Source organism: Scleropages formosus, chromosome 4, assembly GCF_900964775.1.
Source record: "Scleropages formosus chromosome 4, fSclFor1.1, whole genome shotgun sequence".
Taxonomy (NCBI): domain Eukaryota; kingdom Metazoa; phylum Chordata; class Actinopteri; order Osteoglossiformes; family Osteoglossidae; genus Scleropages; species Scleropages formosus.
The window spans coordinates 29,573,467-29,590,207 of NC_041809.1; the positions used below are offsets into that span (position 1 = coordinate 29,573,467).

General features: G+C 37.3%; 1 protein-coding gene across 2 annotated transcripts in view; it reads left to right on the top strand.

Moving 5' to 3' along the window:
* Window positions 1-16,741, top strand: part of LOC108934200 (neuroligin-3-like) — a 130,929-nt gene that overhangs the window by 32,028 nt on the left and 82,160 nt on the right. Inside the window, exons 2-3 of one of the 2 annotated variants that reach the window (XM_018751753.2) lie at window positions 3,722-4,391; window positions 13,751-13,816. In XM_018751753.2, the coding sequence (XP_018607269.1) occupies window positions 3,914-4,391; window positions 13,751-13,816 (544 nt within the window). In that variant the 5' untranslated portion in view covers window positions 3,722-3,913. The remainder of the gene's footprint in view (window positions 1-3,721; window positions 4,392-13,750; window positions 13,817-16,741) is intronic. The other variant, XM_018751754.2, reaches the window with a different exon arrangement.

The window sequence follows — 16,741 nt, forward strand, 5'->3', positions numbered from 1 at the left end:
CCAGCTTCTGAAAATATACTGTGAGTTACAAAATCAAATCATTAAATTTTTACTGAGAAGGCATTATTTATACTGACATTGAGAGGAAAATTAGCTGTTATCACGTGAATTCTTGTGGTGGAAGGTATATTTATTTATTTACCCTACAGCAGCAGATGGTAAGGTTTCAAAGTAGTTTCTTTTTTTAAGAAATCATTATTGACAGCTTTCAATGAATTTAGTTGTATTGAATTTTATTTTAAATGAAATTATTTTATACGGTATATCCTATTTTTTCTCAGTCAAATCTAGAAGTAAATACTTGAAGAGTAACCAGACCTCAAGACCTTTCTGTTATATAGCCTTTCACCTTTTTATTAAAAAATAACGATAAAAACTTTTTATGCTGCAGTGCTGAAAGAAACTTAAAAAAGCACTACATCATGTGTGATACAAAATACATAACAGACAGTGAATCTGATTAAGTGCATTATGCTGTATGAGTGTAAAACGTGACCTATAGGCCATGTGCGTAACCAAGGGTTGGAGGGGGTTTCTTCTTAATATTCAAGAAAGACTGTGCATACCTACACTGAGTAATATAGCTTTTTTTCGTTCCCTTCTATACCTGACAAGTTGTTACATCACTGAAACAAGGTAAGGAGTGCGGTATACATTTGTCTAAATTTTAGTGATGTTTCTGATATGCATGATTAAATAAGGTTGATAGACAATGTAATACAGACTCTGAATAACATACACCTGCAGGATTACATCTGTACAGCTTCTGAGTAGATAGATGTAAAACAATTTATTGTTCCTTTATGCTAGCTGTTTTCCCTTGAGGTGAGATTTTGATTTGGCTAAGATGTATTGTATTCACACATTGTTTTAGCTAGAGCAGTTGCCTTAGGCAGCAGTTAGCAGAGCTGTTCAAGACATTGATTTATAATAGGTTCCTGGGTTGCACAGATGCCTCGTAGCACCTGGGCTGCACGATTGGACATAGGTTCGATCTTTGCTCAATCTATGGAGTTTGCATGTCCCACTTGCCCTCTGAAAGGTCTCCTCCTACAGTCTAAAGGTGCTTGTTTCAGATGGATTGCTAATCCTAACGTCCTTGTATTGCATGTATGTGCCACTGTGTGGGTTACATTTCTCTGCCGTGTGTATGGGTAACTGTCAGGGTTGGTCCCGGAAGGAAGCGGCGGACCCAAGTGCAGAGCAGAATAAGGGCTTTATTAAGAGAAAACCAAGAGACTTCGTCACAGGACAGGCAAAAGGTCTTTGAGGGGCAAACGTCGTTAAAGGGGCAATCCGGAAAGCAAGGTCGGTACACAGACAAGAGGTCGATGATCATAAGGAGGCACAAGGACAAAAGAGTAGGGTTTCGGGACTGGGAAAGGGCTTAGGGATCAGGAAGGAGTAGAGAAGTAAGGAGGTCGCAGTTAACAAGGCTGAACAAGGTTCCGCATCAGCTCCTGGTCTGACGCTGCTTTTTATGCATCAGTCTGCGCCGCACCCCAGGTGTTCCACGTTGGCTCGGCGGCGTGGGCATGGCAGTACCTTAGTTTAGTATATGTAATATTGACAGTTTGCTTTGACTCCCGTACCTCCCCATTGCTGCAGCTTCCCTTGAATTGCTTTAATAAATGCCCAGCTGTTTAAACTGGTAAAAAGTTTGTTACTTTGGATAAAAGCGACAAAATAGTAACAGTAGGGTTCTAGAACAAAACCAGCAGAAATATAGAAGGATCACAGGTCGACAAGGATGCGTAATGAAATTGGACTGGTTCAGTTATCAGTGCTGAAATCAGTTTAATACTAAATTAACCTCAACTGGTTTATGGTTTTTATTGAACTCATAATACGAATTTACAAGTAATCACAAGTTACTGAAAAAGGCATCCTGGTTGCTATTGCTCATTGTATAGGTCTTCTAGAAGACTCTGTAATATGCAAACAGTGCAAGATTTGACCACTCAAACCCAAAACCGCAATACAGCTGTTGATGACAAATTATAGTAAGAAATTTGTGGACACGTGGCTAACTAAGATATGAACTCACAAATATTAGCTGACAGTTTGTCGAAAATCATTATTAAGATTAACTGAAAGCAGGGGATAATTTTTGACCTCTCCAATAATGAGCCTCTCTGGATCAAATGAACAGCACCATTGTATTTCAATATGATTCCTCTCATTTTTTGCCCACTTGTGATGAACTCCTCTAACACACATTTTTAGTGTTCAGTACTCTGGGAACAACCAACAGAAGTTTTATCATTTTTGGGCAGGACTGTGTTTTATTTTGCTTAAAAAAGGCAATCTGTATTGCTGTTTAGGCACGATGGTATGCGGAGATAGTGCTTAAACATTTATGTTCTGCATCTTCATCACCCTGGGGCCATAAATGAGGCTTTGAATGGTCCTTCACCTGATTGAAATATTTTCATTTGCAGCTGCTTTTATAGCCTGTGATAAATGGCATGTGAAAAGATGTCACTGAATTCAAATAATATTATCTGCAAATTATTCAGTTTTTACCATCATCATGGCAAAAGTAGAAGACAGACATAGCACACAGCGTGCATCAACAATGTACATTTTCAGCAATGTCAAAACAGTGTCGGCGTCATTCATTTTCTCTAACACATTAACAGTTACAGCTAAACAATGTAAAAGTTTTAAAGACCAGACATATTAGATGATGTGTTACATCTAAATGATGTGTAAAAATACAAGCAACCACAATAGTGTGACTTTCATTCAGAACCACCATTTATACTTCCCAGTATCCATCCATCGTCAACAACTGCTCGTCCCGGTCAGGGTCGTGGCAAGCCGGAGCCTTACCCAGGAACACAGGGTGCAAGGCGGAAGGAGGAGGGGACGCACCCAGGATAGGACTCCAGTACTTCCCAATATGTGTTTTTCAATTAGTATCCAAATCAGTTAGAAACAGTGATTTCTGAAAGCATGTGGTTTCTCTTACTGCTTTTTTTTTGGTTGCTGACTAAGTTTGAAGTGTACTGTGACATTGATTTTCCATGGTTTATAGTTTTCTAAAACTTTGACTGGCTATTATTGAAGAATACTTTTGAGTTCAGTATCCTACACTAAGCTTATTTTTTCCTTGTATTAACACTCCAGGTAATAATTAAGGAACAAAGGTCTGAAACAAAAGTTGAAACTTGATCTGTTTCTTCTTATTTGTCCTGGTTTTCACTCTGGTTGTTTGGGAAGCTGTGAAACTGTGTGTAATTGTGTCCGATGCTAGAGCCAGTTGGCTGAGGTCTCCCGACCAAGCTGAACCAAAGGCACTGTAGATATGGCGAAATTTAAAAATTATTAAAAGTCAGATAAAGTACAGTAAGTGAAAACCAGAATCGAGGGAACTGGTCAGTTATTAGATATGTGTAACGTTATAAGTTATCTTGGACAAAGCAAAACAAAGTAAGAAAAGCGAATGGTGATATTTTTCAAATAAAAAAATGGCATCTTTTATGAATTGTTGTATTTATTCATAATAGTTAGCTATTGTTTGTATCACACATTTACTTCCACATAAGTCTATAGGTAACTGACATTTACAACTCTGATTTTTATGTTTTCTTCTTTTTACGCAGTAAATCTGAGCAAGTTTAAAATGGAATGATAATATGCATAGTTTGGGGTATTCTATTATTTAAAAAAAAAAAAAAAAAACATTAATTTGACTGAAAAATGTTTTCTTTTGCAGTGTTGGATAAATGACTCAGGAATCTCACAGTGGTTGAAGAACGTGCTTCGGCAGAAGGCAAACTTTGCTGGTTTCCGAATACATGACAAGGTCACGGAGGGCCAGATTCGATGGCTGAAGAAAACAGGTGGCGTTAGCAGAGGGTGCCCCACGTGTACTGGAACCCTGCGGGAACAGTCACTTGCACTGACCATGTGGTTTGCGGGGAGGAGACATCGGCCACACACCCATCTCTGCACCCGGCATGGAGCCATGGCAGCCTCCCACTACAGCATCTCTTTGTGGATACTGAGTCTCAGTTGGTCCCTCACAGCAGTTTCGGGCCAGAGCTACCACCCGACTGTGAACACACAGTACGGAAAACTGAGAGGTGTGAGAGTCCCCCTGCCCAGCGAGATCCTGGGGCCTGTGGACCAGTACTTGGGGGTCCCGTACGCAGCCTCACCAGTCGGAGAGAAGCGCTTCATGCCTCCTGAACCTCCTTCTTCCTGGTCAGGCATCAAGAACACCACTCACTTTGCACCTGTCTGCCCTCAGAATATTCACAATGCTGTGCCAGAGATCATGATGCCCGTGTGGTTCACCTTTAACCTGGATATAGTAGCTACGTACATACAAGATCAGAATGAGGATTGCCTCTATTTAAACATCTATGTTCCAACGGAGGATGGTGAGTGTGTCGGGTATACCAAATAAGCCAAAAACGTCTTATTCCTCCTTTTCTTTTGCATTTGCGGCATGAGCTCTTGTCTGGTGCATGCTGTGTCGGTGTCTCCCATCTCTTTTTTCTTTCTTTTCATCTTGCCTCAATCTCCTAATGAAGCGTGTCATCCACTCCTTTTCATAACACTATCACTTATATTCTTTTATGGCCTTTTTTTTTTTTTTTTTCGTTTTTTAAGAAAAGAGAGCTTAAACGAGTCATACAAAGAAAACTGACCTCAAAACAAAGAATGAAAACCTAAAATCAGGTAGATTTGAATGCATGACCTTGGTACACTGTGGGACTGGTGAAGAATTATTTCTGGTACATTTGAAGCCTCTGGAATCACCATGTAAGACCCTTTATGGTCCAGTTTCTGTTGATTTGTCTCACTGTTTTTAGAATTAGAGTCTGAAAATCAAAGCAGGTACTGGTGTCTGCAAGAAACTATATTGCATTCCTACACTTAGCTTAAGAACTGAAACGCTGGAATAAGTCCAAGAATATGATGTCTGGCCACATCAACTCCACACAAATGTACTCTGTCTTTCTGCTGCATCTACATTATATAAGTAGTGCTAATGCATTCCTTTTATTTTTTAAAGCACGGCAGTCTTGAAAGGTTAAATGAACAAAACTGGGCTATATGTATCTGGGCTATAAAGCCTATTTCCGCATATATGGAATAAAATCATATTGTTTCAAATGTATGACAGTGTTTGAAACCTGAAGAAATGACATCAGCTAGAACAAGCTGTCATATTTACCATGTGTAGTGAGGCTGGCGACCAGCCTATCAGTTACCATAAATGCACAACTCTGAAAATGCACCTAATGTCCAATCACATTGTGGACTGTAAACCTTATTTACAGTGTCTTTAAAAAAAGTCAAATTAGCATAATTCCCATTAAGAAAGTAATTGGCAATTTTATTTTCCCTTAAGTAAACTGAGGAAAGAGGAAAGAATATCCATTTAGAACCATTTGAAAAAGGGATAACAATTATATATGCTTTCACATGTGGCAATTGCTTTGCATTATGATATGTAATTCATAATTATTTCTGGAACTACACATTGTGCATGAACACAAATATTGCATTGCAAAAAATCCACTATGACCAGAACAATTATTTTCTGTCATTCCTTTCATGTATGTATAATGGGTCATATATAGAAGTGCATGTGAAAATAGGTTCCTTGTATCCCAAGTTGCAGGTAATTATTTTATTTATGATAATCATGTTTATTTTATAATACTGAGCACACCCCTCACTCTCTTGACAGGTGTATTTTTGTTATTATTGCTTAAGACTGTGAGGGAGATGGGGGGTTTTCAGTGCCATTTGTGCATGTGGCAGCTAATCTTCTAGAGCCTTCTGTTATTTTGTAGTCTTCTATTCATTTTACAGTCAAACGAATATCCAAGGAATGTGCCAGGAAACCCAACAAGAAAATGTGTAGAAAAGGAGGTATGTAAGCAAGACAGCATGGCGCAAAACAAGAGCAGAGAGAGATTGCCGTGTCTTCTCGAAAGCCCACAACATATCAATTAAACGTTGAAAATGAAGTGCTGTACAAGATAACCTGAATGGCTCGGCCCAGAAGGGTTCCTGTACTTTTTTTAATGTGATTCCTAAGAGACGGAAAACTGCATTAGTTTTTGAACATGTGCACATTCACAGTTTCACTTAGAGCTCTTCCATAATAATTAAGTCTACTGTTTTTAAGTGACATTCTGAGCAAAGGTTATTATGTATGTGACTGAAATGAAGAATGCTGCTGTTTACCACTGTTTAATTTACGTGTTTAATTTATATGTATTTTTTCCTTTGTTTTTGAAACCTCATTGAATTTGATCATTCTTTTCCTCTTTTTACCGGAAATACTGGACGGTGCAAAATAGACACACTTTTGGAAAATGCATAAAAGACCCTTCGTTTTTACATTTTTTCTTAACGTATCACAAAAAATCATGTTTCTTAAGTCCCGATGCAATGCTTTAGATAAGAACATGACGAAAATCAGGCAAAAATCAAAATTAGCATAAGTTAATTATCAAAATGTTAATGTCAAAGAGTTAATCCTAAAAACAGTGCATGTCTTTCAGATCTAGGTTTAAGTCACATTCAAGTATAATCTTATATTTTGCTACATGCACATTAATAAAAACCATCACAGAACAATTTGTTACAGTTGTACAATTAGTTATACAAAAATATTACAGCACGAAAAAACTGTATATACAAAAACGTTATACAAACAGTAGCAATGAGCGGTACTCTTTATATAACGCTACTGTTTGTATAACGTAATCTATCTATCTATCTATCCATCCATCCATCCATCCATCCATCCATCCAAGACATACAGAGGACTAATTTCCCCAGATGCAGTTTTTTTATACTTTTGTTTCCAGCTCAAAAAACATCTGACCATATGCACCTCCAAAGTAAAATACCTATCAGTAGACATTCCACTTTTCTGAATAACAGTTTTTCTGCTTATATAGAGAGGTGCAACTGTCACTTCCTGAATTGCCTCATACATTGGAGAAAAGCAACTGTGAAATGAGTAGACGTAAATGTAACGTAATGCTGGTAAACGAAACGTAGCGGTAGCCTAGGGGTTCTACTTATGCACTGGTCGGCCTAGAAACCTTGGCTAATTTAGACGTTATTACTCTCGACGGAACGCTGACAATTCGATCGCACCACTAGGGGGCTCTTGGCCCCAGTCAATGAATGACTCGACCCGTATTCAAACCCCGGAACCGGGCACATGGTCTTCTCATTCAAGTGTGTCATGATGAAGCCTGCAGCTTACTGAGTGGAAATAGTGGGTGGCTGACAGCATTCGTGTCGAAGGAGGTGTTTGCTTCTGTCCGTTCTTTCCAAGTTGGCGTGGGTGTCATGGTATCAGCAGCAAACACAACTAACAACTGTGGTAACTGGCCACAACTCAGTTCTGGGAAAGTTGGATGGAATTCGTAAAAACGATGAATTACCTAAACATTGTTGGAAAACTCTTACAATCAATAACTCACACTGTTTATATAGCATGTATAAAGCGTTTTTAAAGGTTACAGAATGCTCTAGTTATAAATGTCCTTAAATACTGTATTACTCCAAGACCAGGACACAAATCAGTTAAAATTTTCTGAATGCTCCACATTCTTGATATAACATAGAGTCATTCTTCACATAATGGGGTGAATTTGTTCAGCAAAATCACAGTTAGGCATATTCCTGTTGTAAGGGGATCAAATTACCAAGATTTTCTGTGTGAGGGGATGGAATTACCAAGATTTCCTCCTGATAATGGACTGGGTTGAGAAAGACAATGACTATATGTCACATTTAAATAAATTTATAATAAGACAAGGAAGGCAGAATGGTGCAAAACACATGGCGAGCACAGAGGATGCAACACAGAAATACATGTGTGCAAAAATGCAGCTGAGAGCGTGGGTACTTGGTTCCCACAAGCCAGTGCATCCCTGTCTGTCTCACACTGCTACTTGTTTCATTTCCAAATTAATTCTAAGCCTATTGTGTTCAGCTGAAATTTGCCTTCCCTGCATCTGATGTCACTGAAATCCCATTTCACAAGGAGAATTATGTATTATCAGTGTAAATATTTTAGTCATTTCAAAGCTGTCTTGTATGTAGTTCTACTTTGATAAGCAATTTATTTACATATTTGCATATCTTGTATTCACATAGCTTAACCAGTTTTAGTTACTTATTCCTGATTTATAATAAGTAATTATTGTTAGTATTTAGCTGAAATAATTCATTTGTTCGCTCATTATCTACAAACACTTGTTCAGTGTTGGGTCATGGCATCTACCGTAATAGTTCTTTGTAATATCATTACTGTAGTTTTTTTCTTTTTTCTTTTTTTTCATTTTTACTGTTTTTGTGAAAATGGCCTAGCATCTGTTTATGGTTTCATGGAACTGGATTTTGCTGAATAACCATGTTGGAAGTGATTGACTCTAAAGCCAGCCAAAATGTGCTCCTTTGTCTTTCATTCAGAATATGTCCTCAACAAATCCCTTAGTGATAGGCCTTCTGCGGACTGCTCAAGGGCATGTTCTTTGGCAGGAGTGAAGTCCAATAGGAGTTGGTCCACTCCAGCCTTTGTCATGTCTACTTTTTAATTAGTCACACTTATAACATCAGAATATTTTGTTTGCTAACCCCATTGAAGTATGTTTTACATTCATTTACTCCCAAACTGGTTTGACCCCCTCTTATTTAAATGACAGATTATATATTATATAAACATTGGATACAGTGTTCTTCATAATTTTTTCTTTATTTTCACCGATGTTGGATTACTAATATGAATGTAATTTATCGGAAATGAATTTAATATGACTGAAAACCGAAACACTGAACTTATATTTCATGCCTATTTTTGGCACTAGCTTTTGTTTTATGTATCTTACATTCTCGTAATAACCCAACAGCAGTTTATGTTCCACATTCGTGAGCATCTGTCCACTGATAACTTGTATAAGCACTTTTTCTCATCTGTCTCTTTAAGATGCCCATAGACATGCACATATACATCAAACATAAGTTTGTGGAATATATTTATACAGAACTAAACACAGTGAAATGTAATTAGCTCTGATTTAATTATCAAGATAACCGAAGCTCCATGAGATAATTTCACATTTATTTAGGCTGGTTCATCAACCATCCTCCCATGTTCTCCACCAGCTGTTCTTCTATTTAGTTATATATGAATTTAGTACCAGACATAAGGAAGGAAGGCTAAGGAAGATTCATCAGTAGTATGTTAGAGAAAGTGTGTAAATCTCCCATTGTCCTGGAGAGAAATGAGGTTGAAGTGTAAATAATGGAATTAGGTTGTTTTTGTAAATTTAAAATAATGAAAGATTTTATTTACTGCACTGCGGGATATCATTTTATAGAATGTTTTGCTAACTGTGTTCTTTCACTTGAGTAATTCTTCAGTAATTCTCAAACCAGTGAAATGTTTCAGAGTGCTTGTCAGAACTTATTTACTTTTTAAAAATAAGGCCAAAACATGGTTGTAGCGACATTTAAAAAAAAAAAAAAAAACTAATTTAAATTATTACTTATAAGAACTTACAAAACATAATGTTGATGTAAACTAGTGAAGTCTGAGGATCTGCACCCATTAGTAATGGTGATTGGCAGTTAATAATCCAAAGAACTTTTAAAGAGTTTTTATAAAGACTAAAACCATCATAATGAGCTGATACCTCGATATTTAAAGTGTTAGTAGCACGTACACACACACACACACACACACACATTTTCAGAACCGCTTGTCCCATACGGGGTCACGGGGAATCGGAGCCTAACCCGGTAACACAGGGCGTAAGGCCGGAGGGGGAGGGGACACACCCAGGACGGGACGCCAGTCCATCGCAAGGCACCCCAAGCGGGACTCGAACCCCAGACCCACCGGAGAGCAGGACCCGGTCCAACCCACTGCGCCACTGCACCCCTCTAGTAGCACGTAATTAAGTCTTAAATCGCTTCTTGTTTCAGAATCTGAACATAAATTATTTTCTTCGAATGTATAACTATGGCAGGGGGTGCGGTGGTGCAGTGGGTTGGACCGCAGTCCTACTCTCCGGTGGGTCTGGGGTTCGAGTCCCGCTTGGGGTGCCTTGTGACGGACTGGCGTCCCGTCCCGGGTGTGTCCCCTTCCCCCTCCGGCCTTACGCCCTATGTTGCCGGGTAGGCTCCGGTTCCCCGTGACCCCGTAAGGGACAAGCGGTTCTGAAAATGTGTGTGTATAACTATGGCTGCTATTTTACCTCAAGATGAACTGAGATCTAAGAGTAACTGAACCAGCTTTTTGGTAAACCGAAGGGCACCATACAAGGTTTCAATGAACAATAGTACCACTTAGAACTGGAAAGCAAATGTTTGTAATTTATCAAAAGTGCTTATATTTCTGTAAAATATTTTAGTTATTAAATATAACTTGCTGGGGGGTGTGGTGGTGCAGTGGGTTGGACCGGGTCCTGCTGTCTGGTGGGTCTGGGGTTCAAATCCCACTTGGGGTGCCTTGTGATGGACTGGCATCCCGTCCTGGGTGTGTTCCCTTCACCTTCAGCCTTATGCCCTGTGTTGTTGGGTTAGGCTCCGGTTCCCCGTGACCCTGTATGGGACAAGTGGTTCAGGCAATGTGTGTGTGTAAATATAACTTTCATGTTTTTTTCTAATATTTTAGGATCACGCAGCAGTAACACCACTCATTTCACACATTATATATTAAAACATATTTTTGTAGCTTTTTTATGACAATATATATGTCAATTTTATTAGATAATGTTTTATGGCAATTAAATTAAGCTTGTAATGAGTAAGAGTAAGTTATGGGGATGAGTAGTTAATCCTTGATATAATATTAATTACTGCCTCTTCTTCATGCCTTATATTTAAATGTTCTGTTCAGCGTTGCCATGGTTTTTTACATGTACCAGTCTGTGACAGAACAAGCCGAGCAGGGGCAAACCATACCATACACTCCTTCCCTAAACAGTCCCCATGTCACTGGGCATGGGGGGGTAGGGTAGGGAAGAGTAGGATCTGAAGTGATACCTATACCAGATCGGAGATATAATCCTGCAGAGGAACCTCCTTTCTACTACTTCTACTGTGATCTTATTCTTTGGGTAACTACCCACAGCCTGTCAACCTACATAAACCTGGGAATGCAGACTGAACAGTAAATTGAAAACTTTTTGGAGGAAACTCAGAATTATAAATGTTTACAAAACAAAATGCACTTTTTTAGAGCTTGGGATGAGGAGTGAGTCCAAAGCAGAGATGCAACTGTCATATTTCATGTGCCATAAATAGCTATACTATACTAAAGTGTAAGAAATATTTATTTTTTTGGTCGAGCTATGCACAGGTACAACCTTGATGAAGCATGTTGGATGGGACCTAGGACAACATTATCTCTTCTGCTCTCCTTGGGCTGCTGCCAGTAGCTGCTCAATGAAATGAGAGATAGATGCACTGTGTTGCTTGACTGTGGTGTGAAGGTCAATACTCCCAGTGCACGTCTGTGGCTGTTTGCTGTCTCTGCATCCCAGGAATTCCACTGTTGCTCTCTGAATTGACGTTAACTGCAGGGTTTAAGAGCTGAAGGATTATGAAGGACAGACTTACATAGAGATCAGAGTGTAGTGGAAATTTATAGGGGCATCATGTTCCGCACATTGATGTTAATGGGTCAAACAGTGAAAAATTGGAAAAGGTTTCAAAGAAGACATTTTAAAGCTATCTGCTTTATATTTAAAATCTTTTCTGCAACACTTTTGATACCAGTAATGCAAGAAATGAGCAACAGTTTTTCACTAAAATTATTTTCTTCTCAGTAGCATTGTGGAGTATTGTGCTGACTGAAGCTGATATAATCGTCTGATGTAACTTATTTTACTTGATATTAAAACTATGATAAATACCCACACTGTGATAAATTTATATTCAGCTTGACTTAGTCAGCTGACAGTGTGAATTAACTGTGAAGCTACTTCAGCTGTTAGGTCAAAATAAGGGAGAGTAGGTAGTGTAGTGGTTGTATGGCTGTTACTTTGCAATCTGAAGGTTCCTGCTTTATTACTCTTAAGCAAGGTACTTACCTCGGTTTGACAGCACAGTAATACCTTGCTGCATAAATGGGTCAATCATTGTAAGCAACTTTTTGCTGTATTTTATATAATATTCTAAGTTGCCTTGAACAAAAGTGTCAGACAAATAAAGTTTAATAATAAATAGCTTGTCATAAAAATTTAACTTGTTATTTCCGATAAAGTATATGCGTAAGAGACTGAATAAAACGACATTACACTTGATTTGCAAACTGTATTCTTGCCATGAGCAGATCACCAAATGCACGCAAGTCAACTGTACCCATTAAGAAAATTCCCTTGTGTTAGTGCATTTACTTACCGTAACTGTCATATACCCAAAAAGTTCCATAAAATGTGGTGTGTACTTCTATTTGGGCAGAACATAAAGACAAACAAGTTTGTCCTGGCAAAAACATCATAGCTCTGGGATAATGCGATACCGAAGGTTTCAAGTTACAATTTATAAAATATAACTAATTGGTTATAATGTCTGTTCCCATATAAAATAATAATGTTAACTTAAAACCTAACATCGTTCATTACAAAGTTACTTTACTACCCAGGAACTCATCATGAAGCTAAGGTCTGTACCATAGTATTTTATTTATAGTCATTTGGTCCATGCACACTATTTTAACTTTATTGTGGCATATTTTGTACTTCATTTAAAAAGTAAGGTGTTTAATTCAGTTTAAAGATTTAAACTGCTCTGTGTTTCAAAAGGCATGTTTGAGTGTAAATTTCTTAATCAGCTCTGGACGTGAACTTTCAGCAATGTAGTGATTACTCTGCCCTAGCCTTTGCAGATATGTCAACCTATCATAATATATACACCTTGATTGTCAAGCTCACGTTAACATTTCAAATTCTCCTTACTTTTATCTATTGAAGGGAAAAAAATAGTCAGCTTTCTGTTAGGGATCATATCATGAGCAAAAATGCAATAAATACAGAAAGGGTATAATCAAGTGTGTATCTAGCACTAATTTTCAATTAAAAAATTACTCCCTCACTCACTTACTGACTGTTGATTATCACTTATTGTAAGGCATGATCCTGCCGGTCCAGAGTCTATAACCAAAGCACATAGTGCTAAGTAAAGTATACCCCAGACTCGAGTCCATTGCACAATTCAGAATGCATTAATAAAAAAGCAAAAGTGGTTCAAATCTGCCAGTGACCAGCTTTTATTTAAAACAGACTTTTAGTAATCGAGGTGAAGTAAAATATGGAATAGAGAGCAGTAGGAAAAAAAACAGTAAACAATTTTGTATTTATTATATAGTCACAAAAAGGTACTGTTCTGTACTTTTTGAAGCAGTGACTGTCTCAGATGAAGTATGATTCACTTTCAGCTTTACATTTCAGTATGAAGTTTGCTTAATATTTCTCTCTCTTTTAGCATGAAAAAGGATTGTGCGTATTAGTGTATATGTACATGCTATGGTATTAACATACTGATATACCATACATTTAAATGCACACCATTATGTATTTATTATAAAAACAATCATTTTGTATATAAACGCTGTCTTGTTTAACAGCGCGATGATGTTGTGCTGCAACTGTGTGCCATGTATTATTGGATTCTCTCTCTTTCTCCATTCTTCTCCATTTCATTCATGCTATTTTGAATGTTCTTGTGCTTTGTCTGTTCTCCTTTATTTCAGTTACAGGGGCCCACACCAAGAAACACAGCAAGGATATGTTCGATAATGATGGGCACGAAGATGAAGGTATTTTCCTTGGCACCTAAAGCCAATGCATGACAAGCTCTTTACTGTATACTATTTTGTATACTGTTGTAAGCTCATGCTTGCCCAGTGCACTTCTATACTCTTTACATAAATTGAGAGATATTTTTTTGTGAATTAGTATACAGTTGTTTTCTTCATGTTTTTTAACAAAAATAGGAAGGTCAAAAATATTAACGGAACAGAATAAAGTGGCTAATGTAATCAAGATTAATATATAGAAAAATGTGTATTTCCAACTTTGATGAAGAAACTGAATTAATATTAATAGTAAAGTGATGGTAAAATTCTTCAGTGTGAACGTTCAGGTGACATTGAAGCATAGTTTTTTGTTACTGTTTCAATAATTTATTTATTTTTATTGTTTATGTATTTTGCAAAGTCTCTTTATACATTCTGGGAGAACTGTAAACTTTTCCTTTGGATAAGAGCTGTTTTCATCATTTGGATGCATTAGACCTGCTGCAAATGTACATTAAATGTAGTGCTTCGAGTTCAGTGTGTTTGCACATCATTGCATATTGAAAAGACATTAATTGTTCCACCCAGCTGAAGTGTTATCCACTCCAAAAATGGCTGAAGCAGTAAGCTCTAAAAGCACAGATAAAACCACGTCAGTGTACACAGCTTCCCAGATGTAGCAAACCTGTAATTTTTAGTTGTGGGTATAGTTGAGTTTGTAGTGAAGTGTTTCACCAAGTGCTCAAAATCTGTTATTTGCATTTCGAGGGCTTGGATCAGAAAGTCGAGAGAAAATGAAGGGTCTTAGTGTTTGCATATCCTGCTAAAATCGGGTATGAGGCAGGATGCAACATGCATGCCAGTTTAATTTTATTATCCTTTATTAACGTATAGCAATATTAAAGGCTACTTTAAAATTAATGAAAATTTAAAAAAAAAAAAAAAAAAAAATCCATGTCCACAACCTCCCCACTGAGTATGCTGTTTGTGTGAGACAGTGCAATAAGAGAATCAAATAGTGGAGTAATAGGAGGATCAGTAGCAGCGTAATGGAGAAACACATGAAAGAATGTATTAAAAAGTGTTTCACATTAAAGACCGACTGCATGTCTCATGGTCAACTTCATCAAAACCTGCCACGAAAAACAGTGATCCTTAACATAAACATGTTTGTCCCCATCTGGTTTATTTTAAGTTTATTTAGGTTTTCAACCAAAATAATGTAACAATAGAAACATATCTACCGTTACTGTCTCGTCAGTTTCTGTATATAAAAGTCAAAAATTAAAATATATGCTCACAAATTGTTATGAGGAGTCGTCAACTCTCTGCTCCCATCTGCATGCGTTTCATGCCCCTAATAGCAGAAAGTGGAAGTGCAGGCCATGTTTGCTTGCAACAGAGAAATTTTAGTCGTAAACGGAAAGTAAATGGAAATAACTGAACTTCAAATGTTTGCATAACTGAAAATTCATAAATCAGATGATTGTTACACAATGAACATTCCTCAGCTTTGTGAATCTGATTTTTGAAGTCTACATTTGAAATAGATGTAAAAATATAAAATATCTTCTTTTTTCCTTCTATTCTATAAATTAATGCTGAAATTAGTTTAGGTTAGTTTACAGTTTACTGGGTCTGAAGAGTATTGGTAAAAAATTCATTTTCATGGTGGGGTCATGCATGGAACCCACACTACCATGAATATATACATTAAGGTTGTCATATTGGATTTTCCATTTTGTTTTGTTGCATTTTATTGCAATTAAGATAATATTCTGCAATTAAAGTAATGTCGGCTAATTTGCCATTTGGATTCAACTGGCATAGATGGAAGAGCAAGCATGTAAGATGTGCTACCTTCCAGGAACAAAATAATGCTCATTTTGTTAAATTTTTAACAAAATGGTTTGTATTAATATGGTTGCAGCATGTGAATTACATAAATTGTATGACAGCTGAAATTATGTAAATGCAGTATATGAAGTTTTTGATTATTTTAATTTCTGGTCAAGAAACCTCACTGCATATGAATGTAATAAGTGATCTAACAAATATGCTGACACATCTGTGTCTCAGTGAGCAAAATGGCCATCTTTATGAAACGGTGACCATAAGAACAATTTCATCGAGGTTCAAATGATACTTTGGCAACCCGCAAAAGCTAGTGTACACGATTTGCAGTAGTTGGCTACAACCAAGTCATCACATTGACTTATTCATTAGCACTGATTACTTGTATTAATACAGGGTTACCATGGTCCGAGTTATATCACAGAAGCATAAAGCACTAGACAGATTATCCCCTGGGCGAGACACCCATGAGAACATGTGGAGAACATAGACCTCACAGGCCACCCACCATCCTTACCACCCAAAAAACTTAGCAGTTAGAAATGTATTTCTGATGATTAATTGTCATACCTTTCAGTATTCTTGTAACTCTTTGTCTTACATACGTTACAACTATGCCATCTTTTTAAATGGAGAAACATAATTTTTTTAATGAATGCACATCATAGTTTGCTGGCATCTGGCATTGTAAAAGTAACACATAATCACAGTACTTTGGGCTGGTAAAGTAAAGAGAAGACTGGTGCTAGTAGATAGTTTATTTTTATTTTGTAGGTACTCTAATTTCTTAAATGTTTTCTTGAAAGAAGATATTACGATTTTGAGACCCAAATGCACAATTTTAAACAAATGTTAGCCTTTGATTAGAATAGAGTTTTAATCATCGTACAACTGTGCTTTAGGTAATAATACTTCTGTATAATGCATTTATAATATAGGAGGTTTATTTGCCTCCTCTAAGACTGACAGAGGGCATTCCAGCGGAAGACAAATGGAAAAAAATGAAATTGTCACCGTATGTCAGTCTCACACTTCACTTCCCTCCGTGATGAAGAACAGTCTGCATTCTATAAGGTGGCATCTGTAGCTAAC